The 27,247-nt window shown below is 32.5% G+C and overlaps 1 protein-coding gene across 5 annotated transcripts; it reads right to left on the reverse strand.

The window, feature by feature from the left end:
- Nucleotides 1-786: 786 nt before the first annotated feature.
- LOC129260788 (phosphatidylinositol 3,4,5-trisphosphate 3-phosphatase TPTE2-like) lies at nt 787-27,247 on the reverse strand. 5 transcript variants are annotated; one of them, XM_064114339.1, is made up of 18 exons: nt 27,105-27,247; nt 26,105-26,348; nt 23,506-23,654; nt 16,325-16,372; nt 15,689-15,850; nt 14,988-15,107; nt 12,409-12,499; nt 11,735-11,798; nt 10,675-10,800; nt 9,775-9,856; nt 8,709-8,797; nt 7,687-7,748; nt 7,241-7,321; nt 6,551-6,656; nt 5,635-5,732; nt 4,304-4,402; nt 3,843-3,913; nt 787-3,290 (listed from the first exon to the last, which is right to left on the reverse strand). In XM_064114339.1, exons 2-18 carry the CDS (start codon nt 26,294-26,296, stop codon nt 3,170-3,172), a joined length of 1,761 nt encoding a protein of 586 aa, XP_063970409.1. In that variant the 5' UTR covers nt 26,297-26,348; nt 27,105-27,247; the 3' UTR covers nt 787-3,169. The 5 variants fall into 5 exon arrangements, 3 of the variants coding, with proteins under 3 accessions (XP_063970409.1, XP_054754734.2, XP_063970410.1); XM_054898759.2 differs by having other exon boundaries at nt 26,105-26,304; nt 27,105-27,215; XM_064114340.1 differs by having other exon boundaries at nt 26,105-26,338; nt 27,105-27,197.

The following is a 27,247-nucleotide window of genomic DNA, read 5'->3' on the forward strand; positions in this document are numbered from 1 at the left end:
GACCTGAAGCAGACCCTTTTGGGGCAAGTTCCTGAAATTACGAGCATACGCAGTATGGTCTGATAGGCAGGCAAGGCGAGAGATTCAATCGCTAGCTAAGCAGCCACCCACGGCGCACCTGCCTAAATACATGCTGGGCTAAGAAAGTTCTTGAGGTTGCAAGCATGCGCAGTATGGTCTGATAGGCAGGCAAGGCGTGAGATTCAATCGCTAGCTCAGCAACCACCCATGGCGCACCTGCCTAAATACATGCTTGGCTAAGAAAGTTCCCGTTATGTGCTTTCACATGGCCAAATACCTGCGACCTTGGAAAAATCCCCACGAAAGTTCTCATAATTTTGACAAGTACCTACTATTTAGTGGGTATTTTCTTAAGGGGAAATGCATAATTTGCTTTCACACTGGCAAAACTACCTGGTATTTTCTGATCGGGGTAGAACAGGGCAAATTTTCCCAATTAGAAAATACCTGGAGCTGACAATCTTTGAGGTGGTCTGAAAACACCTAATGATGCTTCCCAGCAAATATAAAAAAGATATTGATACGAATGATGCAGTGATCGTAAGCCATTCATAGGGGCTCTCCGTCTAAAAGAAGGATGTGTGATTCAATGTTACATATTTGTGATTGGTCAAGTACATTTCCAGAAGTATATCTCAATTTACATTGCTATGGCATGAGACAAGTTTGAGAGTTCTTAGCACACCCAAATACTAAACAATTTTATAGCATTGTCATTTTGAAAAGTAAACCAGTACACAAATCATTCAAACCATTGAAAAGTTTCTCCAGTTTTCTTATCTGAAAGTTGGAAATTTAATACAATTATTAATACAAATGGGAAGACAATTACAAGTTACATTTTCAAATATAATTCAACATGTGCAATTCTCTTGTGACAAATATAATGGAAGTATTGGCAAGATTTCAGGAATTTTAAAATAATTTTTAAAGTTTCATTTCATATTAGTTAATTGATTCATTCAGAACTTCAATAATAACATTGCTGAAGGAGTGATAACTTTCATGACAAAGAATAGCAGCATTGGCAGCAGTAAGATTTATTTGGCTGTTACATGCCTACTTTAATTTGTTTTATTCATATCAGTTTTATTTTAATAATTCAAGATTTTTTCTTCAAATGAATCTTTTACACGTTTGCTTACAATTAAACATGTGATCTCAACATAAGATTTCTGAGATATATTTATCTAACCAATAAGTGCACATTATTATTACTTTTTGTTTTTTCATAGCTTAAACAAGATATAAATTGCTGGCAGAAGCTTGGTTTTCCGTTTTCTTTTCATCATTTCTTAGAGTTAGCTGCATTTAATCTAATTATCTGTGTGATGAGTTGCTGAATGTGACACAGTTTTTAATTCTGCCAATTGTACAAATTTGATAAATAGATGTATATACAACTAGATTAATGGACTTAATTTTCACTTGTAAAAATCACATATATTGTAATATTAATTGACACAAACCATATTTTTAAAAAATATATTAGGTATTTAGATATAAGTGAATGTATTTGGATGATACAATAAATAAGAATTAATTTGTATCTTTCAGTTAGAATACTATTATCCATTGAAAATATGAAAATAACATTTATTGCACAATTAAAATAATTCTTGATCAAGCTTATAATTAAGCACACACTTCAAATTCATTGATAAAAACTCTTCTATCTATAATACATATTCACAATGGTCCTGTTGAATGTCATATACACAAATAATATAACTTACGTTTATCATACTTCTAAAAAATATAAGAACTGTTATAATGATCTATCTTAAAACACTTGTCACTATAATCATAGCAATGCTTACCCCATGTTATGCCATTTAATTTTACGTATTTCAGTACATACATGGTATTCTGTCACATTGACATAAACTTTTCTCATATAAAATCATATTTTTGAATTTTCTTTGAAATATACTTGATGGGGGGCAGTGTTTCATAAAACTTGTTATAACAAATTTGCAATATCAGTTTAAAGCTACTGAAATCTTTCAATTTAATTTGCTGATGTTAAAGTTGTAATATAAATTGTTGATTTGTTATTATTATATAACAAGTTTTTTTCTGAAACATCACCTTTGGTAGTGTTTCATGAAGAGTTTTGTTGGTAATATTGAACTGACAGGTGTTATAAGCTACTGGAAATCCTTGCATCTGATTAGCTGAGAGTACGTTAATCAGTGCAAATCACTGACTAAACTCTTCATGAAATGCTACCCAAAATTCCTATCATACAAAACCTTTCATTATTGTTGAAAAGGAATATCAAAGTTACTTTTACCTAATTACTAAACATATGATAACTCAAAATTTAAATTTCAAACTTGTAAAATCCCTATACTTTAGCAATTGAATGAATATTAAAAGGTTCATTTTCTCTTTGGTCAGACATCGTTTGAGGTTTAATTCCTAGTGCAGATTGATATCACTCTGATCCTCCTGGGTCCCGTTTCATAAATGATTGTTACAGTAATACATGAAAAATTTCTATGACAAATTTTGAATCAACCAATCAAATTGCAGGATTTCAGTAGCTTCAAACTGATATTGCAATTTTGTTATTATAACAAGCTTTATGAAACGGGACCCAGATCTGTTTCCTAATACACCCTGTGATCTTTGATTGAGTACAAATTTGCATAGTGTGTAATACCCTTTTTTTTACAAATAATATACATCCATTATATGCTATATAACATAGCCAATACTGTCAGAAAACAATTTCAGAGTGTTATTTTTCCCTAGGAACTTGGTGAGCCACAGGTTTTTAAGCATGTTAATAAGACTTAGCCCTTTATAATATGGCAAACTCTTTCAGAAAAGTGTTCATAAATGTCAGGCATCAGATCCTACAAAGCATTTCATGGGCCCAATTGTCTGGGGACAATAGTGACTCTATAATGCTTGTGCATGGGCCCATACATTTCTTAGTCATACATGTAGTTGATGCTGGATAAGCTAGTGAATGTGATTAGACTTTTTACAGTGATAGTTTTATTAATTGATAGCCAGCCTTACTGAGCTCCTGATATTTCCTTGGCCAGTATATATAAAAAAACAGGAGATGGTTGTAAACAAAACAAGATTATATCCTATCTACAGAAAAAAATTATAGACCTATGATGATGACTGTTCATGCAATAGATTCTGTCTTTATGTCACTGAAATGTAGTTCAACACTGAATAAATCGCTGTATATCTTCTTTGCTTTACTCTTGTGAGGATTATCAAGCTCATCCCGGGGTAGAAAAAACCTGGAAATAAAAAAATAACAATACAAGTCATTCCATTCGGTTTCGTTCTCAATTTACGTTTAAAATAATTGAAGATATACGAGCAAGAATATGATAACCTAGATTTCCATAAATGTAATTTGCTAAGACCTGTAAGGTATAATTAATTATGAAAACCCATAATTGATTGCATTAATCCTATTTCAGATAAAAAGTGAAAATCAGATGTTCAAGTCTCCAGGCTTTTACCTGAATATAGGTAATGACAATTTCAGCCTTTTTCGGTGTCAGTGAGTAAAACTGGCATCCATGGATAGTACCATAGCTTGACTCTAAGTAAACTAAAAGAAGACACTTATTCCTTTTTATATAAGTAAACCCACAATCATAAATGGTAAATCATGGGGGATTGAAATCATTTGCATGATAATTTCTTGGCTTATTATCAGATGAAATCACTATTGTTAGACTAAACATGGTAAAGGAACTTTTATAGTACGTTCTCATGTATAGAGGCTAATTTTCACTTATACGGGGGCCTTTTCCCTCGTTAATTTTTTTTTCTGCCCATACCTGTTATCTGTGATGAACGCTGTATGGAACCAGAAGAAGAAAGCACAATTATCATAGTCCTCAGGTACTTTCTGTAAGAATCAAAGAAATTAGGATATGCAAATAATTAGATTCTGATTAAAAAATAATGGAAACAACGATCTTCTGTAAAAATTTAATATCATTCGCAGGCACATGTTAATAAGATAAAACAAACGAAATAGTGTATTATACTTCTCAGAATTGCAGATTAAAATGTATTTCTGTTTTAAATTGATAATTGAACCTTTTAAAAAAAACAAAATCAATGTTAAACAGAAAGATGATTGATTAAACTCTTTACCCAATATATTATATATAAATGTCAAGATGAATATACTTGATTTGAAAAGTGAAAAGAATATAAACAAAAATCATGAAAGAACATGAGTTTGGTTTTTACCCATGGCAAACTATATTTCTATATACTCTACTATACTAACCCTGCTTGTTGATTTGAATCTGATTTTGACATCACCATGAAGTAGAGGACAGTGCGTGATACGAGCTGATAGCGTGTCAGAAGAATGATCATATATACTCTGAGAGGGGTAAACATACATAAAAACAATAAACATTCTCAGATGTATCGTTTAAACATATGAGGAAATGTAGAATCACCTGTAAATCCAGTGGCAGCGCTACAGGGTGGGCAGGGGGCGGCCACACTATGTTTTTTTTTTTCAAGTACAAGTTGTGAAAAAAACGGGGAAACAAGAATAATAGAAGGAAATAGAAGAAAGGAGAAAGAAAGCTAACAGAAAAGAGACACGAGTCATGTACATGTATAACTCTTAAAAAATATGATATCATTGAAGTCTTCTACTTGGCTCCTTACCAATAAACCTTGCACAACAGTCCATGCTTAAATAGTCTCAAATGAAGAAAACAAAAGTTGGCAGGACCGGCAAAATAATCAAACTAAACTTAAATTTTATAATGATAAAGAGGTAAAGATTACATAAAGATCAAGATGAGAGTATGACTCAAAGAAAACTACTGAATAGCAGAGCTTGTATTTTAAATGTTTTTTATATTAATAAAAATAGCCTACATCAATGATAGATATCATGCAACGGAAGGGTGCTAATAAGTTTTCAAATTCAAATACTTTGCCGAAATATCATCATGATTATTTGTCAATGTGTTTGCTGTCAATCTATCATGCGCCCGTCCAGGTAATTTAACTTTAATAGACTCTCTTACAAATAAAAGGGTCCGGTGCACTGCAAAAACTCGGGTGTTGATTTAACACCAGCCCGGAATCTATATATGTCCACACCAGAGAAGTATTGAAACAACACCAGTTTGGAATCAAACCGATGCGGTTTTAATACTAATCTGGTGTTAGACATAAACTAAACTGGTGTTGTTTAACACTTCTCTGGTGTGGACATATATGATTCCAGGTTGGTGTTAAATCAACACCAGTGTTTTTGCAGTGTGTGATTCATGAAATTGAAGCCAAATTGTGATAAATGTTGAAATATCTTTTAATAGTGAAAATGTGAGCCAATATTTAAAATAAATAAGAAAGATTCGTTCTTCAATCGTTTTACTTTCTCCCCACTTGATAACATTATAATATAATATATATATATAATATATAGGCCTTATTAGGAAAGTGTTTTCAAGCTGATGTAAAGTTATCGACAATATTGATATGTCATCTTAACGGGGATTTCCAAACTAATATGCACATAGTATTTTGCCGTAGGGATGTAAAGAAATCGGAATAACATTATTGGAACTTAATGTGTCTATTTAGACTAACCTGACAATTGAGTCCATTTTCAAATCTGCCATCAAAGACCTTCATGTTGTTTGTGATGATTTCAAAATAAAGATCCCTGCCATCTCCTTTACCTAAACCTGTACATAAAATGGAAAGAGGAACAATATTAGCCCCAATTTCGGATATTCAAGTTTCTTCAATGTAATTCCTTTTATGTCAATTTGATATATTTTTCTGTTAATGAAGCAATCAAAAACATGTACATGAATGAAAAATATAATCAATATGATAATAGGAAACCCGATAGATGGAACAAGATTTGTGATTTATTCCTTCCAGAAATTAAATAACCTCATGCAAGTTTCATTTTTAAAATAGCGTTATTTCATAAATAGACCCTATATTCCATTTGCATAGATATTTCTCGGGATACAGTCCGTTGTCTATGAAATGATAATACTTTACTTTGAAATTCCGTTGACCTGTATATTCACAAAAAATATTTAGGCAAAATTGATTTTGATTTTTACAAATGACTTAAATCTGAATAGTCAATAGCAGGAGCGGCGTGCATTTGTTTTCAAGCAGTGAAAAGATGAAAAAAGCGGAAGAAAAGATGATAGTAAACTTTGAGGGGGAAAAAGGAGAGGTATGGGACGCGTTAATCTATATAGCCCTTGTTACTAAACAGAGAAAATATAACATCCCCTGTTTGGGACCGCCCCTGGTAAATGGGATTCTTAAAACAGTTTTCATTCCGTGAGCATGAATTGAACAATAAATAAAATTATTATTGCCACCATTTTTCGAAAATCATTAGAAATAATTGTCATATCAGTGGTTTTAATTTGATATTGAATAAATCAGATTTCTTATTGGCATTATGTATTTCAAATCATTATCAAATATGGTCCCAGCAAATTTATGAAACATCTTCGAGATTTTAATATCTTACCGGCTAGATTTCTTATCCTGATATTCTCTATAATAAGATCCTTTGGTTCAGGGATTCTTCCTTCATATTTGAATTTTACTTGTTCAAAGTAATGGACATAGCGACTCTGTAAGAGGAAGAGGAAGAAACGAATATGTCAATGAAACTTGTAAAAATTAAAAAGTAGATATTTCTTAATAACAAATTACAGTATTTTTGAGTAATGCTCTATTCCAGTGCTTGAAAATAGAAAGCAAACAAGAGAAATACAGTGACAATTGATTCTATTCATTTCATCAGAACTTATCGTAATGAGGAGACGAATCCATACATTTATCTTTTTCTAATTTTAAGACATAATAATAATATGAGCTGATTTGGCCCATCTACTAAGGGGACATCCAATTTGAATAATTGCAATATAATATTGGAAAATCATTACATTCTTACAAAATGTAAGCAGTACGTTTTTATGAAGTTGTAATTTTACATCACTGTTAACATTTTTAGATTTTGTTCAAAAGAATATTTTTCTAGATCTTCCTACAGTATCAATCATTAAAAAATAACTTAGAATTGATTTAATTACTTTTATCTGCATAGAAAAAAACTCTATCTTGAAATATACTTTTTAGCACTTTTGGAAGTGATTCACCTCTCCGTAAGATCTATATTAAAACAAATTGATCGTATGGAATCTTGTTTCTATACCTGGCTTGGCGTTTGAACTCCTTGGAATTTATCTCCTTCATCTAAATCAGTTCTTCTGCTTCCAAAGAAATCTAGGCTTTCCTGGAGGGACCAAAAGTTGGAGAATATACATCATTCACATTAGATCGTTAAGGTGTGCAATTACAAATTAAATACTTGGAATCAAACAATCTATTTCATTACCCGATGCTTATCTAACATATTAGCGATATGATATCAACCAAGGTCCTTAAAAAAAATTGTTTACAAAAGGATGTGAATTTTTCTGGTTTAAAATAATTTTCCGAGATAATCTTTACAAGATTTAAGCACTTAACAGCAAATTTGAATACTATAGAAGTAGCAAAAGTAGTTGCAGCAGCAGCAGCAGCAGCAGCAGTAACAGTAGCAGCAGCAGCAGCAGCAGTATAATGCATAGCACTATATCTACTGAAAATCAATCACACCTTTGCTGTATGAAACGCCTCGCTCTCTAGTAACCACGTGCACACTGCCGTTCCTGTTCGACCTGCAATCAGAAATACAATAAAATTAAAAGAAATAATGTAATGATATTTAAAAAAATGGATGACAACATTGAAGAGTGAAGGCAGTAGTCTCTAAATTTTGTTCTGATTTCCACTTAGTGTTTGATTGCAGAATTCTGATTATTCCTGGACGTTTTCAACGAAAGTGTCTATTTTTTTGCGTTATTAATAAATTATATACCAAATTATTTTTTCAGTAACAATTCAAATGATAATTTGAAAATGTTCATAAGATAATGATCCAGGACTGTTTCATTTCAGTATCTTATTCGCAGTCTCAATGAGTTCGGTTGTTTAAGGTCAAGTCCACCCCAGAAAAATTTTGATTTGAATAAATAGAGAAAAAACAAACTAACATAACACTGAAAATTTCATCAAAATCGGATGTAAAATAAGAAAGTTATTTTAAAGTTGTTTATTTTTCACAAAACAGTGATATGCACAATTCAGTGACATGTAAATGAGACAATCGATGATCTCCTTCACTTACTGTTTATTTGTTTATTGTTTGAATTATACAATATTTCATTTTTTACAGATTTGAAAACAAGGACTAACTTGACTGAAATAGATAGTATTAATCAATGCTAATTCCACATGTTCGCAAGGAATTGATCGTTGTTTCACTTGACAATGAGGAGAAAATTAGAATATTTCATATTTCACATAATAAAATACAAAAAAAATAGTGAGTGGATGACGTCATCAGTCTCCTCATTTGCATACCGACCAGGATGTGCATATAACTATTTTGTAAAATTAAGCAAAATTTTGAAATGTCATAACTTTCTTATTTTACATCCGATTTTAATGACATTTTCAGTGTTACGGTTGTCGGATTTTTCTCTTTTTTTATTCAAATCAACTTTTTGTTGGGTGGACTTGTCCTTTAACAATAAGTAGAACTCCTTTTCCCATTATGATAAATTCCATTTACTTACCCTTTCCTCCTTTACAGTGAATAAAGATGACATTCTTAGGATCTGCTTCCATCCATTCTTTAGCAATCTTACTGAATCTTAACAATTCTCTGTGTTTAAGAAAAAAAAAGAATATGAATATATGTATAATGTCAATCAATCTATCAAAAAAGTGGAAAGACGAAAAGGGGTCTAACAATAATTAAATATACTAAAACAAAACTCTATTTGTCATCTGCTAAAGGGATAAAGTAATTTTTGAGCAGTTCACATTTACTTTGAAGTTCTTTGAAGAAAATCTAATGAAAAAAAAGTAAATTCAGAGTTCAGACTACATTTAAAACAGCATTGTTAATTCATATACCCCTTCGGTATTTATGTGTTATTTATTCCTTCGTTGCTTCCATTTTTGCCAATTATAAATGGGGCATAGTGAACTTATTCATGCTTTGTTGATCTTGGGGAGCGTTTAAAAAAAACGTCTTATTAGTGACTCTCAGTGACAAATTTACTCACAACCAATCAGATACAAGTATTTCAGTAGCTTGAAACGGTTGTCGTTGAATATGAATGATAAATTGCTTCATGAAACGTTTACCCGATCGCTAGAAATCAGCAGGGTGGCAGCGGTGGGATATCCGCCAGCTCAATTGACTCTCACACTTATTCTCCACTTCAGGATTTCTCCTTTTAGCTACGTCCTTCTTTCTCTCCTTCAGTCTTTCTCTATATCATTTTCTAACTCACCCCCCCCCCCTCTATCTCACAATGTCGCACACCCTCTCACACGCACACACACCCAACCAAAACATAGATAACCATCTATTTCTCTTCCTGAATCAAAACCTCTCTTACGCCCTCGTGCTCACCCCTCTCTTTCTCTCACACACACACACATTCACACACAAAAAAGGGACACAAACACACACACTCTCTCTCTCACAAATACGCGCACGCACAAGCACCCCATACACACACCCGCACACACTGAAATTAAAGTCTTTCTCAAGCTCTCACATCATGTAAAAGTTTACCATACAGTGATATCATTGATAAAAAATATGTAACTTGTGAATTATCCACTCACTCTAGTTTAGGTACATTGTGATCATCTGTTTGAACTCTGATGACCTGATGATTGAAGTAAGATTCATCATAATGTCTCTCACCTGTAAAATGATTAAATTTTCAAGATGAAAAAGATATAAATCTTTTAAACATACATATTTTTTAATAATGAATAAATTCTAATAATGACATGAGATATTGTATAACACCTGTTTCCCAAAACAATGGGAACTGGAGCACCGTGGATTTAGTATAGCTTTTAATAAAGGAAATTGTTATGATAGTTGGGCTTTTTGTTTGTCAACCGTTTTCACTTCATGTTATTTCAATACTGTATTTCGATATATTATTCATGTGGCTTTCTTTCTTTCCTCTCTCTCTAAAGCTCTATAGCTTTATCTATCTTATTACGTATAAATTACGTATCAATTTTAGACTGACATGATTTCATGTTATATTAGGAGACAGAACTTTACCTCACCCCTTTCATCTCTCACAAACGTATATACATCCATATAAATACACACACAATTAGATCGTTCGTATTTTGTCAATTTGTACTCTTTTTCTTATGCTGTATTGTGCATATATTTCTTTATTTTATGCCCTGTGTAAATATAATGTATATTTCACATTAATTTTTAACCATTATGTTGCTGAAAGAGCTGAAACAAACAACTTTCTACTACTGCTGCTGCTGCTGCTGCTACTACTACTGTCTACTACTACTACTACTACTACTACTACTACTACTACTAATAATAATAATAATAATAATAATAAACTTTACTAGTACGACTAACTTACATCATCATCATCATCACCACCGCCAACAACATCATCATCAGTATATTCATAACCACCATCATCATGATCATCATCATCGTTGATTTTGCATCATGCCTATTCAATAACTTACTACAGAGATTGAAGACTTTATAATGGTCTGGATGCTTTGTGTTTAGAAATCGTGATACTTCAGATATTGGGTTCCTATAGATTGACTGTTTTCCAGATGAAGGAAACGATGATGCTATGATTCGATCTGAAAGACGGAACAAAGTATACAAAATAGAATAAATATATCGATAAAATATAGGAACTGAAAAATGTTTGATTGTACATCAACTTTAGCGCCAACTTTAACACCAACGCAACAAAATAGTGGCGTGCTTTCAAAATATTATAATGTCCTAGATCTACTCTTTAATGGTAAGATGTGATTCATCAAAAGATGGAACAATGATGAGAAATCTGAATCTGCTTTAAAATAACTCTACACAAAATTTTGAAGTTCATCAAAAGCAGAGCACAGCCGACTACTAGAGTTTAATACGTCCTTTGTGCATAAAACAATCTGAAAATCGGATATGAGAGGGAGGGGGGGGGGGTACAAATCGAAATCAGAATAAATCTGAGATGTCGTATCCTAGTAAATTTTCTTCCCTGCGGCAATCAGGAAAACGACAATTTTCAGAACAAGTGTGCAAGGTATATAGGTTAAATAGGGTTTATATAGCTCACTATTCCGAAAGTTCGATATCCCGAAGGTTCGTTATTCAAAAGTTTCGATATTCCGAAGGTTTAGTTATCTATAGGTTTATAATCCAGGAAAAGAAAAAAAAGAATCGTTATTCCGGATGTTCATTTCTCCGAAAGCGAATAAGGTCCGCTATTTCGAAGGTTTGATATAGGCCGAAAATGAAGCAAGGTTTGTATAGTTCATTAGTTATTTTCGTAATTACGATCTTTTATTTCATTTTCGGACTTATGAACCGTAGAAATAATAAGCCTTATATTCTTTTCGGATTAACCGTAACTGAGCCACATAAGTTCAGATTAACGACCCCTTGTTTTATTTTAGGAATATAACAATATAACGATATAGTCTTGGTGTGTTTCGGAATAACGAATATTCGTTGTCCGGATTTTGTTTTTCTCAGTCAGTATACCAGTTATGATTAAGATTCTTAACTTACCAGTTACATAAGTTAGATCGAGATCAAAGCCATCTTGCAAATATCTTCTTTTATTTTCAGAAACCTGAAATTTTTAAAGGTAATCAAAATAATTTGTAAACCTAGTCAGACCAAGTCAATATAAACAGATTCCATTATAACTTTATAATGATCATTTAGTTGAAAGAATGGATCATTAATCATATTCCTGTTCTTGTAGCTAGTAATAACTTCAATAAAGAATGATAAAAATATAAATATCAATATAAATATTCCTTATACATGTATACCTAAATATTAGGCCATTCAAATACAATCATGCTTGCCATGGGTGGTGATCTGGGGGGGGGGGTGTTTCCCCTCAATCTTGTACAACAACTTAACACGCTTTTGGGAGAGAGTCATCTCTTCCCAATAGATGGACCAAAAATCTCACGAAATTGCCGCACACAATGCCTTTATCATAAACGATGATGGAGAATAATTTTTTTACCTCCCCACATTGTATATCGTCACATCATCTATGCCCTCACATCACATACACTATCTGTTAATGGTGTCATCTTTGTAACATCCAAATAATGATTACTCATGCAAAAGCATTATCATAATATGATTACAACAAAACATTGGAAGTTGTGCTGCGTCACGGATTCTCCATACAATAATGAGAGTAAATTAGATTGCAAGCTTACCAACTTCCTCGAGGCTTTTGCAACATGCCTTCTTTCACTAATAAGTCTGCCAAACATCACCACTCTTAGTACACGACACACCATGATAATTCTGGTATAAACAAGAAAAATATATTATTTGTTAAAAAAAGTAAATAGAAATATAAACAACATCAGTTAAGTTTTAAACGCTTTAAGTTAGGAGATTAATTATGAAAACAAGACCTAATCGAATTATGACAGCAAATGCGAATCATACACTCTTAAAAATGTTGGGCAACATACTGTCCACAGAACAATTGGTTAAAACTTTGTCCAATTCTGGGTAGTTTTAAAACAATAATGTGTGCTTTGGGTGAAAACTACACCGTATTGGTTAAAAACTACCCAGAGTCGGATAGATTTGTTAACCAATTGTGTGGACAGTATTGTTGCCCAACATTTTTAGAGTGTATTATTTGTAAATAGTGCCTCGAATTCACAAGTTGTGAAAACGGAAATCTCTTAGAACGTGATTTTGATTATTAATAGATGTATTTTTGATGGTTGAATAATAAACCTATGCATTATGTACAGTTATTCCAGTCGTATTTTATACAAATTACGTATAAATTATCATTGAATTAATAGATATAATGGCGCATGTATGATTGGGGATGATATACACATGCATATAAACAGACATGTGTAGTTGAAATGAATATATAAAACAGTTGTAAATGATATGTCCTATCATGGTTTCAAATGACTTTCTATCTAAGCAATCAGCTGATATTAATCAACACGAAAATCCAAACGTTCCCTTTTTGTGGTTTATACCGACAGAAATTATATTTTCTGTAGGTATCCCAGTATACAAGAATTTTATGGAGTGTCTTGCCAACTCTTCTCTAAAAGGAAATAACTTAATAATGCGATGAAAATATTTTCCATAAAAATATTTTTTTGATAAAATGTGAAGAATATGAGGATGAAATAAAAATCAATTAATTGTTGGTCCACTGTTGTCATGGATATTAAAGATGAAGATGTTACCTAGCATTCCGTAGAAGCTTGGATTAAAATCTGAAAATATTTAGACTTTTTTTCACTAATACAAATAGAACACGATGGGACAGAATAGAAATCCCATTTTAAAGATTTATTCAACAATGAAAGTAATTAACAAAGCTAAAGTATTTCACTAAATAATTAATTTTCCTTGTCTGTAGTCTGATAATAGCCTAACACTTGATAAAGGACACAATAAATTAAGAGTTAATGGTCATTATGATAAATGAGAGAAGATGATTTATGTCTGGTTTCTTGTTTAAGATTGATACGAGCTGATATTTTTGCAGGATGAATTTGATTAAGTCACTTGATAAAATTGAAATATATAATCATTAATATTTGCATAAACCTCTCGAGGTCTCTAAATATGAGTGATGTTCCAACAAACCATTAATCAATTCTGACGAGTCACATGACTTCCATACATATAGTGGAGTTTGCCTCTACACGTCTTTGTTTTACACTTCAATACATCGTACATATTGGAACATGAATAACTACATAATAATGCTTCTGCATTCTTATGCTTTCATTTTACACATTAACCTGATCATTAATAATGACTAAGGATACATTACATAAAATAAAACCACATCATTTTTTTTCTTATTCATGAAAACATCAAAATTACTTGTGTCGATATCATATACATGTAGATACAAGGTTGGTAAAGCAATATATTGCGGTAGTGAGTTGACAATTCTTGCAGGATTTACTAAGAAGGAAATGATTTGAAAGAAACCATGCACTGGAGTGTAGCAGTCAGGAAGTCTGGTTTTAAGATTTGCTGAAAATGTCTTACAGGTGACTTAAAAACTGTCATCATTTCTTCAGATGCATGTGATTGCGTATGACACCGTCACACTGGCTGCAACCATCTCAGAACAGACCAAGTCTATTACGTTATTACCAATGGCATACCATTGGTCGGTCTGGAGTCGGTCTGGAGTCGGTTTCGTTGGTGTGACTGTATCATTAATGTCATACACTTTTACAGAAACTACGTACTCTCAAAGATTCCTACCGTAACAAAGTGGATTGGCATGGAAATTTCATGTAGATTATTTAGAATAAAATTATTATCTGGTAGCCTCAAACAGTATGAGTTGAATCATTAAACTATTTCATAAAATCATTACAAGTTAACTTTATGCAAGCATCGGGAGTTTCCAGTCATCAGGACGACTTATTTGATGTCGGGTTAGAAATAAATCATTTTGACTATATACTGAACTTCGTACTTGATATCAGATAGACGAGCTGTCGGGAACACACACTTGTGAAAGCTGTGTGATACCGTATGTTTTAATTCTAGCAGGGTTGATATGCATATTGGAGTACACCCAATCTAATAATATGATTGTTTGTATAATTTGTGGTTGAAGAACACATATAAATTATAATTTCCTGCGATCTGTGGATGAATATGACTTGAAAATCCAATGAAACCCATACATTCTAGCAAATTGAGTTACTTTTAGATATGTCTGCAGAGCACTCTCTGGCTTACGCCCACTACTTCAAGAAACTTATAACAATATACTTACTTTCCTACGTCCGAGTTAGCTCCTGTGAAGTCTGCTATGACATAGGTCCATGTTACTGATCCAGTGATGACTACTATAGCTAGATCTAGTAAGTCCAGTTTATTGTGAAAAAATTCTGACCTGTAGAACAATTATTTCACAAGGAGAATGTGATTTAGTGAATTAAGAAAATCATAATCAACCCCCAAATGATCTAAAAATTCAATAACTGCACTTTATATTAATATCTCTTTTAGGATAATTAATACATTAGTTATAGACATCTCCTCTCCTACTCCTCCCGCCCCTCTTCTTCATTCTCTTCATCTTTTATTTCTTTCGCCTGTCCTCCTAGATCATCGTCCATGATCGCAATTCTAATCCGTGGGGGCTCTTGCTTCGCTCGCTCGTAACTTTGTATAAATTTTACGTGATATGCCATCCAGCCCCCTCAAAGTTTTTGGCTCATTATGCCACTGATTCTAATCATTTTGTTATTGCCTTCTTCTCCTATTACTATTTATGACAAAGCATACCATCATCGTTTCCGTTGCCGTCATTATCATGATCTTTGTCACCATCATCATCACCACCACCATCCTTACTTCCCGGACTACAATCATTATCGTCGTCATCACCAGCATCAATGTTCAACTGTTTTCTCTGTTTTACTTTTCCCACCATGCGTTTCATTTCATTTATCCCTTAAACATGTTACTTACCCTTTAGCAAAGATCCTTAGGCATATTTCAATGAAAAAGTAGAACCAGATACATAGTGAGAAGATATCATAAATCTCAAGAGGTGCTTCTTGTTTAGGGTCGATGATGATATCAACAATGACGATGATGATATCCACAAATACTAATACTACTCCAATTAATCTGATGACAAAATAGAATCATAATGAAAAATATGATAGTACAGTTCAGCCTTTGAAAGTATTGCAAGCAGTGTCCCCAGATGATAATGAATGGGTAAAAGATTTCTATGTTCAGCACTAAAGATTTAACGTTCGGCATGTCTTCAAACAGAATAGAAAAGAAAAGGAAATGTTATGTAACTCGAATAAACTATGAGTGAACTGATCATAGGGACCATACGTAAAGTGAAATGAAGTAGATTAAGAAACCAATCTTGTTGATGAAAATTCCATAAGCATTAATAATCCCCATTTACAGTTATTACTGAAAAAAAATAATCATAATCAAATAAGATTGCTGTAGTAGACATAATTCAGTTTGCATTTTCTTTAAAGTTTAAAATAGTTCTAGGAAGAAACCGGGTATATATTATATAAATTTACTGTTACAAAATTATCGAGTTATTGTCAAATAAATTCATTATGGTTTACTTACCTCACTGCTAAATGCTCTACAAATCTCCTAACTTTTAACTGGGCTTTCCTGTTTGAGAAGGAATAGAAAACCAAAACTGATTCATCCTCCTGAGTTATTTCGGGCTTAGGAGACATAGTTTTCCAATAACATGTGAAAAATGTAATTCATGACTCACTTTGAAACATAATTAAATACTTTCTACATAAGCACAGGCCTCTATTTAGATTCATGTACATTTACTATGAGTAGGCATCAGCAAAAGTTGACGCTTTGTAATATACTACATATATTGAAATATATGTATATATATGATAAAGACAATGTTATATGATTATACGTCTATATTACTTTACGTATAGACATAGATCAATAAAAGTTTACATCTACACATTATTTCTGCAATATTATAAGAGTTAATAAATTATTAGTCTTTGATATTTTTCCTTATTAAAATTCACTTGGATTCATTCAAGTCGTTTTCTAAAAAAAATAAAAAATTTTCATTTTGCAAGTAAGACTCACAAGGATTGAAAATAAATCCAAATCGGTTGGAGTGTAATTAAAGACCACTCGAATTCCGCATTTGATTTATACTCTAAAGAATCATTTTTAGACCTTAAATGGCTTAATTCAAGTCTTGTGTGTTTAATCATAAAATAAACGTTCGATTGGTTACTAGATACGGTCGATCTGGATTCATTTTAAATCCATGACATTTAAAGTGTAGAATTGCATTCCTTCATATAAACAATGGTTAAAAGGTCTATCACATTAGTGTATAAAGTAATTTTCATTCTTTAAGCAATAGATATTATGAAAAAAAAATTATTGCAACAAAAAAGTCATACAATTTCTTCAGTTAGGTAAATGAGGCAATTTATTTACGTTAGATATGATACCTCTGAAATCTGGATTAACGTTATCAGGCCTATAGTTTTATTTACACTAATATAACAAACTATAACTGACCATGAAAACAGAGCGATTATAAACCACTAAGCTGTATATATTTAGGTCAGATTGAACGTTCTTTATGGCCATATTGTGACCTTTCATTCACAACAACCGACAAATACACATCCAAGATGAAGACGCTTTCGAATTAAGATAATTCTATAAAATATTTACGTCAAAACCTTTCTCAGTATGGTCATCAAGGTATGTGACCTGAAATAGATGTATATTCGATATTAGGCATGCACATTCTTGCAGAAGCGTAAATAACCTGCATTGATAAAGGCATCCCAACTTTTTTTCTTATTAAACATAAAAATCCGATTGTCTTGTTTTTATTTCATATAAATGGGAGATACTAAACTTCGAGGATAGAGTGCTACACTCACACAAAAACGTCGTTTTGCTTTTTTTTTTCATTATTTTCTCGGCCCTGAATTGTAAATATAATTTGAAATTAGGTATATTAAAGTATTATTTATCTTTTCCACTGGAAAGCACTAGCTAACTAGTCAAGAATTGTATCTTTGACATCTTAGTGAACTTTCCTGAATGTCTGGACTATTTGGCGACTGGCGTTTCTACAAGCAACGCATACAGAGAGTACTCACTAAATAATTAATTTAGGGTTCCCTTGCACGCTTTGCTCACTCGCAGTTTTGTTGATAGTGTAACATATAGCTTAGCCTACACTCAAATTGTTGTTTCCTTACCTTGTGAACAAATACTGCTAATGTCAATATAATCTTATCTTCCACTACAAATAGGTCTATATCTCGTTATTTAATTTACATAACCGTAGCAAGCTTTCTAGGTCAATATCCTTTTATTTTACTTTTATAATTCTTTTCTTACAGAACAATACAACAAAACAATCATAAATAATCAAAGTCATAATTACTATGCGATTTATTTTAAAATTAGCCACTGCAATAGTTAATAAAGAGGCTTTAATAGGAGGAAATTATAATTTGTAAACAAACAAAAAATTAGCCACTGCAATCTTTCAAAGTGCCCTTTTCTTAAAAAAAAACATTATAAACGATGTGAAAACTGGCAAAATTATATTTCTTTGTTGATAAAAGCCTACTCATTGATATTGACATATACTGTCACAAAATGCATACGATTATATGGGGAGTGTAAAAAAACGCCACATGCTTTGATAAAAGTGACATAAGGTAAGACGTGCTAGGATAGGAAAATATAGGATACAAGGTAAAGAAAAGTTATTGAATACTTAATTTGGATTTAGTTTTAAATTTACAAATCATGTAAGAAAAACCAAAATTCAAGAAGCTTGTATAATTTGAATCAAGAGAAAATTTACCGCAATTAATTTTTTATACTGTAATTTGTCAATTTTAATTGACCAACTATTGGTCAAGTTTTACCCAGTACTGTTAGCCAATGAGATGGATAGTGTAAGAAAATCTCTCTTTTATATTAATGTTATTCATATAACAAGGGCTCAATGGCTCATATGAATATTATTATTTTCACATTTTGGCAAATTAAATTATATATTGCAACAATCAGCATCCAACAATGATTATGATCACGATAGTGACACTTGATTGGTATATCATATTGCAGCTACACGATGAGGTAATACGATCCGATAATTATATCCCAACCAGGGATGATATCCAAATCACTACGGAGATTATCGTGCTCTGGATATACAGTTCAATTTGTAGAGATTATCTTCTACATGTGCACAATAGCACACGGTGTTTTAATGATTTAATTGGTTTCCTTCCAATTTTTCTATAACTTTACCATCCAAATTGATAATTATCACACAAAAATCATATTGTGAAAAAAAGCTGATAAAAATCAAGCAAGTTTAATCATACCATTACAATAAATACATTTGTACTAATTTAACTCATATTGTAAGCATGTTCATAATCTAAATTTAACAAACAATTATCAACAAAGTGTATAATTCTCCCCTTGTTTGCATGTACATTCGAAAGACGTCATTATACAATGTCACAAATAATGATAAACCGTTTTATTTCAAATAGGGTAAAATCGTCTTTAAATGCATGTATATTTTCGAGGCAACATTAGCTAAATTAGAGGACACAAATTATAGTCATAACACAGTTATATACTGTATCTTGTATCTTTATGACGGAGGTCATATTCTTGGGTTTTCCAATGTTGATATATTAGGAACATCGTAGGCCTATACTGTATGATTCTAGCACTCACAGCTGATAAAGTGCAGATGCATGAAATATCACCGAATGATGAGATTTTTTTTATTTCTTTAAGGAAATAGCTCTCCTTCCTGAGTGGATGGGGTTTATGTCCCGGTTTGTATTATATCAGGAAACTATATAAACTCTCAGAAGTTGCGTTTATACACTATGGGGCTAACCTGTGGCAAGTCATATCGAAGGAAGTTCCTCATTCAAATGGTTCCTCTCTAGATTTATAAAGCCTCTAAATTCCATTTTTTATATTCTTAATATACAATATTTCATATAGTCTTGGGGTCCTTTCTTTATGATGACCAGGCGTGTATGACAAATGTTGACTAATGTATTTGGGGGCAAAGGATCATGATCGAAGGTCCAAATTTATTTGTTAATCAAAATATATTGCAGTTGAAGTATGTTTATTATTTATATCGCTGTTTGTTTGTTTTTATAGAGAGTTATATATTTTGACTGAATTTTTGAGAATTTGCACCTGTGTTCATCTTCTTAATCTTAATACCTTTAGTTTATGATATATCTATCTATTTTTCAAACAATGAAGGTCCTCAGTTAGAATTAGATTTGAGGAAAAATGAGGAAATTAAAAGTCGATGATCATAATGCAAGGCCGATGACTACCGAGGACTGATGTATACTAACTAAAGAACATATCAGTAAAAAACATTGATGTACAAAGTACATGGTTAATTTCTTAGCTTAAGTGATCTTTATTCGCATTGCTCACAGCTGTTTTCAGAACCATGACTCACTAAACTGAGCTGATCACTGCATGATCTGTGTTGTAATGGGGGTATAGATCTCTTATACAACGCTCAACGTGTATAGTACATTATCATGTAGTCATTATGATACACATTCAATGTAGCAATATGTTCTTAGCTTATACTTATATGAATCATGATAGTTACAGGGGCCGCGGAAGCGGGGGGGGGGGGGTGGGTTGGGGGGTGGGTTGGGCTTCAGCCCCCCCCCCCCTAAATGATGTTCAATCTTTATGGATATCAGATATGCGCGCCTGTCGAAATACAATCTAATAAATATACAAGGTTTTCGAAATTCTTTCATATCATGATAACGAAAACATTAAACAAAGGAAACATTGTAGGAATAATAATATAGTAACAAAATAATGATGAAATTAACGATGATGGCAATAATTTTAATATAATGATAATAATAACTAGATTTTAATTCGTCATGAGGACGAATTAGGTGGTCTGTCATGATTTTTCATTCAGTGTCGGCTAATGTTGTATGAAATGAATCATTTAGATATGATTGATAATCTTGATCATAGACATCATAGGAATACATTTTGACCATTGCTAAATGTGATTATTAATGTGGTGATGACAACAATGATGATTATAATGATGGTGGTGATAATGCAATACGGTAAATACAAAATTAAGTTTGGAGCACGTAAAATGCCTTAAAAACTCCTCAAAAATTTCAGACGATTTACCGAAATTGGCTTTCCAAAATTGCGCAATAAAAGGCGCCCTCATTTTCAGAGCAGCTAATTTTTAATGGACAGTTTCATGTTTTTTATGCAAAATCTTTTTAAAATTTCTTTCTACTGTCAGCAATTTTTCTTTTAAGATTTCAAGCAAGAATTTCCACAATGTCAGTGGGTATCAATTTCACAGAATGCTTGAAAATTCTTAGGTGATACTTTTTTAAAACTAAAATATCTTAAATATTTTTATTCAAAATTTCTGCTAAATTTCAATTATTTTTAATGAGAAGTTTCGCAATGATACATTTTCACAGTATTCACTTCAAAACTCATCATCAGTGGTGTATTTGATAAAAGAATTAAGTAGAATTTTTTGAGGGGAAATATTTGCAAAATTTCTTCAAATTCCTAAACATTTCACATAACATTTTCCGTCAAGAATTTTCAACATCCATTTATTAATTGTGTATGACTTTAACATTTACTTGAAAATTCTTTCTTGATGATTTTACTGAAAAAAAGTCATGTAAAAGATTCAAATACTGGCAATTTTCCCGCAAAATTTCGGGAAAATTAGTATTTTACTGAATTGCACTATTTTTAATTTCACAGAAGGTATCTGAAATTTTTTTATGTTATATTTAGAGAAGATAACCAAATAGAAAAAAAATCCAGGATTTTCCGCAAAATGTCTAGAATGAAATTAATCAACCAAATAGCGTTTCAATGCATAAATGATGTTTTACAATGTTAAAACTACCCCTTAAAAAGTTCCGGCAATATTAAAAAAAATGTCCTACATAAAAAACCGCAAAGCAAGTGGGCTTGATATTTTCAGCAAGACCGTACAATTGATTAATAAAGCATTTTTTTTAAAAAATTCTCAAAAATTAAGTCCAGAACAAATTTGCAAAAACTTAAACAGGTCATAACACACTAATGCTGTGGTTAAAAGTGAAAATCATTCACACATTATTTGTAGAAGATTGTCTTCACTACATCATATCAAAATTTGAGAGAAGATTGACTAGTAATAACGAAGATACGGTCAAATATGCATAAATACGTTGACGTAATTGCGAAAAAGTTTAATTTTCACTTCTAACGTAATTTTGACGTTATTACGCAATCTCCAGATGACATTTTGACTATATCCTAGAGTGAGGAAAAGTAGGGGGTCAACGGACTCCCTGAAGAGCTACAGTGAATTTTATATAGGCATATTTTTGCCCACTTATGACTTATTTTGCGAGTTTGCACGCGCGTGTAATGCAAATTTGAATGGACGCGCATTCCCGTATTATTGGTCGTAAGAGGCTGAATGAGGTACCAAATTAATCAGAAGATAATGTACAATGGACAGACCTAAAATAAATGATGACTCGAAGATGCATACCGATGGTAGGTGCAAGAACGCGCACGCATACCTGTGCGCGCGCAAATTCTTGACATGCTCAAAATGACCTGAAACGTACCCAAACTTGACCACGGTTGATTTGGGGAATTTTTAAATTTTGACGCGCGCGTACGTGCGCGTCGTGACCTTTGCATGACCTCTGATGACATGTCCTGATGACCTGTCACCTGAACTTGATATGATGCAAATATGGATGATTTTTTATGATTAGTTGCGGTGATATGATCAATAATTCATTTTTACAAAATGGCGCCTAGATGACGTCATCATGATTTGATAACCTTGAAAAGTTTCGTTTCGCGATTCCATAATAATTTCCATAGATGACATGAAAATCAAGAAATTTGACAGGCCCGATTTTGAGATAAAGTGGGAACAAAATTTGGCAATAAAAATAAATAAAGTAAAATCTGACGAATATAATAGGTGATCTGTCATATTCATGACCACCTAATACGTAGCGGCGGTGGTGGTGGTGATAGAATTAGAAGTAGTAGTAGTAGTAGTGGTGGTGGTGGTGGTGGTGGTGGTAGTAGTAGTATTATTAGTAGTATAGTACTACTACTACCACTAGTAGTATAGTAGTAGTAGTAGTAGAAGTAGTAGTAGTAGCTAGTATAAGTAATAGTAGTAGTAGTAGTAGTAGTAGTAGTAGTAGTAGTAGTAGTAGTAGTAGTAGTGATGTAGAAGTATATCTGTAGAATTAGTATAGGTCATCACAATTGTTTCATAAACGTGTGACATAATTGTCATAAGGAGTCTGCATGATATTTGACTGTTTTGTATTTTGCATTTATATCATTAGTGGTTGCTTACACTGAGATAGGTATGATTATTAAACTTTTTTAAGTAAAACTTCCTTACAACACATGCAACGGTTACAACATTTTTTTTTCTTTTTGATGGGGTCATTCCGATTTCACTTTGGTATTTGTTAATGAGTTACTGATTCAAGTTTTAAAGTATTTATTCATTAATTTATCTATTTCGTTTTATTTCAGCAGGGTAGTCCCATAATTAATTGTAATACTGTTTTTAACTTGGGTCCCTGTATTACATTTAAAAAACACATGGGAATATAAACATTGACATAAACATACAGTAAAACTTACGAAAACAAAAAGGGAATACTCACGCTAAATCTGTCAGAGGTATTTGTTTGTTTCCATTATTAAGGACCTGTACACTGCCCTTTGTATCTACGATTGGTACTTTGCACTCCTCTGAAGATTTCTTCCATCTAGTCTCCTCTCCAGCCACTTCCATCGGAGATCCATCAGAATTCTGTACAGGGATATTGAAATGATATGTTTCAGTATATTGATGGGTATAGTAAGACATGATAATAAAGTAACTTCGAGTCTTAATCGTTCTTTTCAGTAAGCATGTGGCGTATAAAATGCTATTTTCTATGAATACATTAATAAACATGAAACTGTCAGAGTTTGAATAAATGCATATGTATTTATTCTAATTTTGTTACAATATGCAGATTTATCAAAGAAAAAGGAAAATCAAAGAACAATTAAATAATTGTACGCATCGATTAGTCTATCATTGTTGAAAGCAGGTGAAAATTTATTAGGTCTACATATACTAGTATAGTAAAACAATAAAATAAAAATACAGGAGGGTGTTATATCGAAGTGTTTCAAAACGATTATGAGTAAATGTTTGATAATTGAATGTCATGAGCTCTCCAGTGTAAGAAAAAAAATCTTACGAAAATATGTTTAATATTTGTCTGGCTTAATAATCGATGTATTTCCCTGCGCAAAGCTGATTAAAAATTCTCAAGTAGAGAGGTAAATTTCATTTTAACTACCAGTACGTTTGTTGTTCGAAAATACATAACCATAAGACATGCTACAACATAAGAGAAAACAATATTGCACGATATATACCACGACGTGATTCTAGACCAGCTTGATTTTTTACAGTGGATTGGAAATACAAAGATCGGTTTTAATGATGGTAAACAAATCTTTATCAGGAAATCAATAAACGTTACCCATTAGATTAATGAAACATCGGTCAGAGGGCATTTACTAATTACACAGATAAATGACAGGAATTCTTTATAGTTACTCTACCAATGATAGTGATCATGAACACGATAACTCTGAAGTACACTGAATATGAATGTAGGCCCACTTGTACACAACTGAATTATATATAATTTTTCTAAAAAACTATGACTTAGTTGACAGGTCAATCATACCAAATTGTAAATGTGAACAAGAGTTTTAGAAGATATATACAAGTACCATTCATTCATCATTCATTCTTCCATTAATAATGATCAGTATGTTTTATCACCACACTGAACTACACATACGTGATCAGATTATGCCCATAAGAACATAAAATAATCATGATTTTAAAAATAAGAAATATTAATTTTCAAAAAGTGAAGAGTTTTAAATTGAAAAGGTTACTTAATTTAAAAAACTTATAATAACTATTTCCAAACATGGCAATATAGGTTTTGCTCTTTTATGGAAGGGATAGTTCACAGAATTACTTCAGAATAAAATACTCAATCAAATATACTTGCCAATAACATCTTTCTACTCCGATAAAAGCAGAACAGAATAGTTTTTAAAAGGCACCAGCACAACACCACAGCACACAAAGTCTTAGATGAATAGATCTATCTATGCATTGGCCGTCGATGATTGTGACCAGCAATAGAGAACTGTAAACTACATTGAGAGCCTACGCGTTGACGATGTAAGAGCTCTCTCATAATGTGGTTTTGATATTTTCAGAGAGTGTGGGGTGAAAGTCATGATATTTGATCAGACTAAGGGATCAAAATCTTTCAAAAGTGCATCGAGAAAGATTCGCATTGAGCAGGATGTCCAGGATATAGACTGTTGATAACATGTTCTCATATCATTCAAGTCTGCATGCTTTTTAATTTCATAATAACAATTCATATTCAACCTAATTATCAATCATGCACAGAAGCTATAATTGCTGTTGTGTTGTTACTTTAGGTAAATGTGTTCAAGGCCCCGTTCAAGGCATTGTTTATTTTCTCATTTCTAAAATATGAAATTATTATTCTATCTCTGTTTTCAATCCACTGACAACGAGGACAGTATGGAGATACAGTCAATTAGAGAAGCGAGTGCATCTCTTTTCGCTTCATTCCTCCTCAAACACAATTCCAGTCATTTTTTTTACAATCAAAGATAAGTTACTGTGTACTGAGCAGGTCATTAATTTGGTAAGACCGGCAAAAAACGGGGGTAGTTGTTTTGCATACTGTCAAATTGGTTATTCTGTTTTCCCTTTTACTAATAACTAACAATAAATTTCCCTTCAATTTTATTATTCGTGTAAATTCTGATGTATAAGTATTTGAAGTGCAGTATTTCATCTGACAACCTATGTTACTGTTTACATAATATTTGTAGTAATTATTCATTTGGTTCCATTATCGTTAGTTCGCAAGTACTTATTTATTTTATGTATTTTTTTTAGTTGAATTGAACTGAATTAAATCGATTGAAAATATGACTTGATCACTTCTCTCATCCACTCTCCTAGATTAAGTGGTCATCTTGGGATTGAGGGGGGAGGGTCATTCCGGGCGCTATAACGTCTAGATATACGCCACCGAGGCTGCATTCTCAATCCACTTAGTAAACTCTTTGGTACAAATTGGCTTACAATGAAGATATATATTCATAGAGGTATCAATTTAACCTCCTCTGTCATTTTACCTTTCCATTGCTGCATTGGTGTACACTTGAGTTATTATCTGGCTGGTTGTCGTCTTCATAGCGAGGATTCTCATAACCATTCATATTGATTTCATCAGGGACGAGTACAGCACTCCCTTGCATGCCGAGGTCGCTCTCCGTTCCCTCGTCGACATCGCTGTTGTTGTTGTAGAACTGGGTGTATTTGCTCATGTTTGTAGCTTGGTGTGCAGGAGGAAAATAACAACAGTCTTCCTGAGTTATTCTATAGACAATGAAACAATTAAATTATCTCAATGTCTCTTCCCCTCTCCCCCTCCCTCCACGTCTGTCTCTTTCTCATCCCTCTCTCCCCCTCTCTCCCCCTCTCTCCCCCTTTGTCTCTCTCTCTCTGTGTCTGCAGGGAGTATAGCGTGCGTCAAACAACTGAGGCATTACTATCAAGGAAGATACTAATTAGAACGGCACGGAGAAAGGGGAACGAAAGAGACTACCACCTTTATTGCCTGTCGGCGTGATAATTAACCAATTCTCTCATGATATTCCACAGATATAAAGAAATAGATTAATAATAAGAACATGATAATATCTGTATCTGTATGCATATTTATATTTTCTTTAATTCAGTTTTCTATTAAGCTTAAATAGGACACGAACCGGACACGAATCATCGTTGTTAATCACAGAAAGATAGTGTCCGCCCATATTTGTTTGGGGGAAACACTACCATCAGGTTATCATTCCCGTATTTTGTCACGAAACTATTGGTCATAAAATTACTAAATGTATCACATTGCCTCAAGAAGAAAACGAATTACATGCAAGCACAGTATGCTAATAAACATAATAGATTTACTATAACATCTATATAAACTAAACACAGTATGGTTACGTCTGTCCTTGTTTCTCATAATGAAATGTTTTTCAACTTGAAGCATCTACGTCATGCACTTAATAAAGCCGGTATGACTCCAGAACGACTAATGATATATTTATAATCACAAAAGAATCAATAACTTACCTAATTATTTGTCAATATTATCATAAAATCACCATACTCGTAACAACTGTAAAGACGAATGTATTCCTATATAGTTCTAATCCAGAGGTGTACGATCACACAACTTCCCATGCAATATTCTTGATCCCAGCATATACCACACT

The sequence above is a fragment of the Lytechinus pictus genome, unplaced genomic scaffold (genome assembly GCF_037042905.1).
Source record: "Lytechinus pictus isolate F3 Inbred unplaced genomic scaffold, Lp3.0 scaffold_19, whole genome shotgun sequence".
In the NCBI taxonomy this organism is placed as follows: Eukaryota; Metazoa; Echinodermata; class Echinoidea; order Temnopleuroida; family Toxopneustidae; genus Lytechinus; species Lytechinus pictus.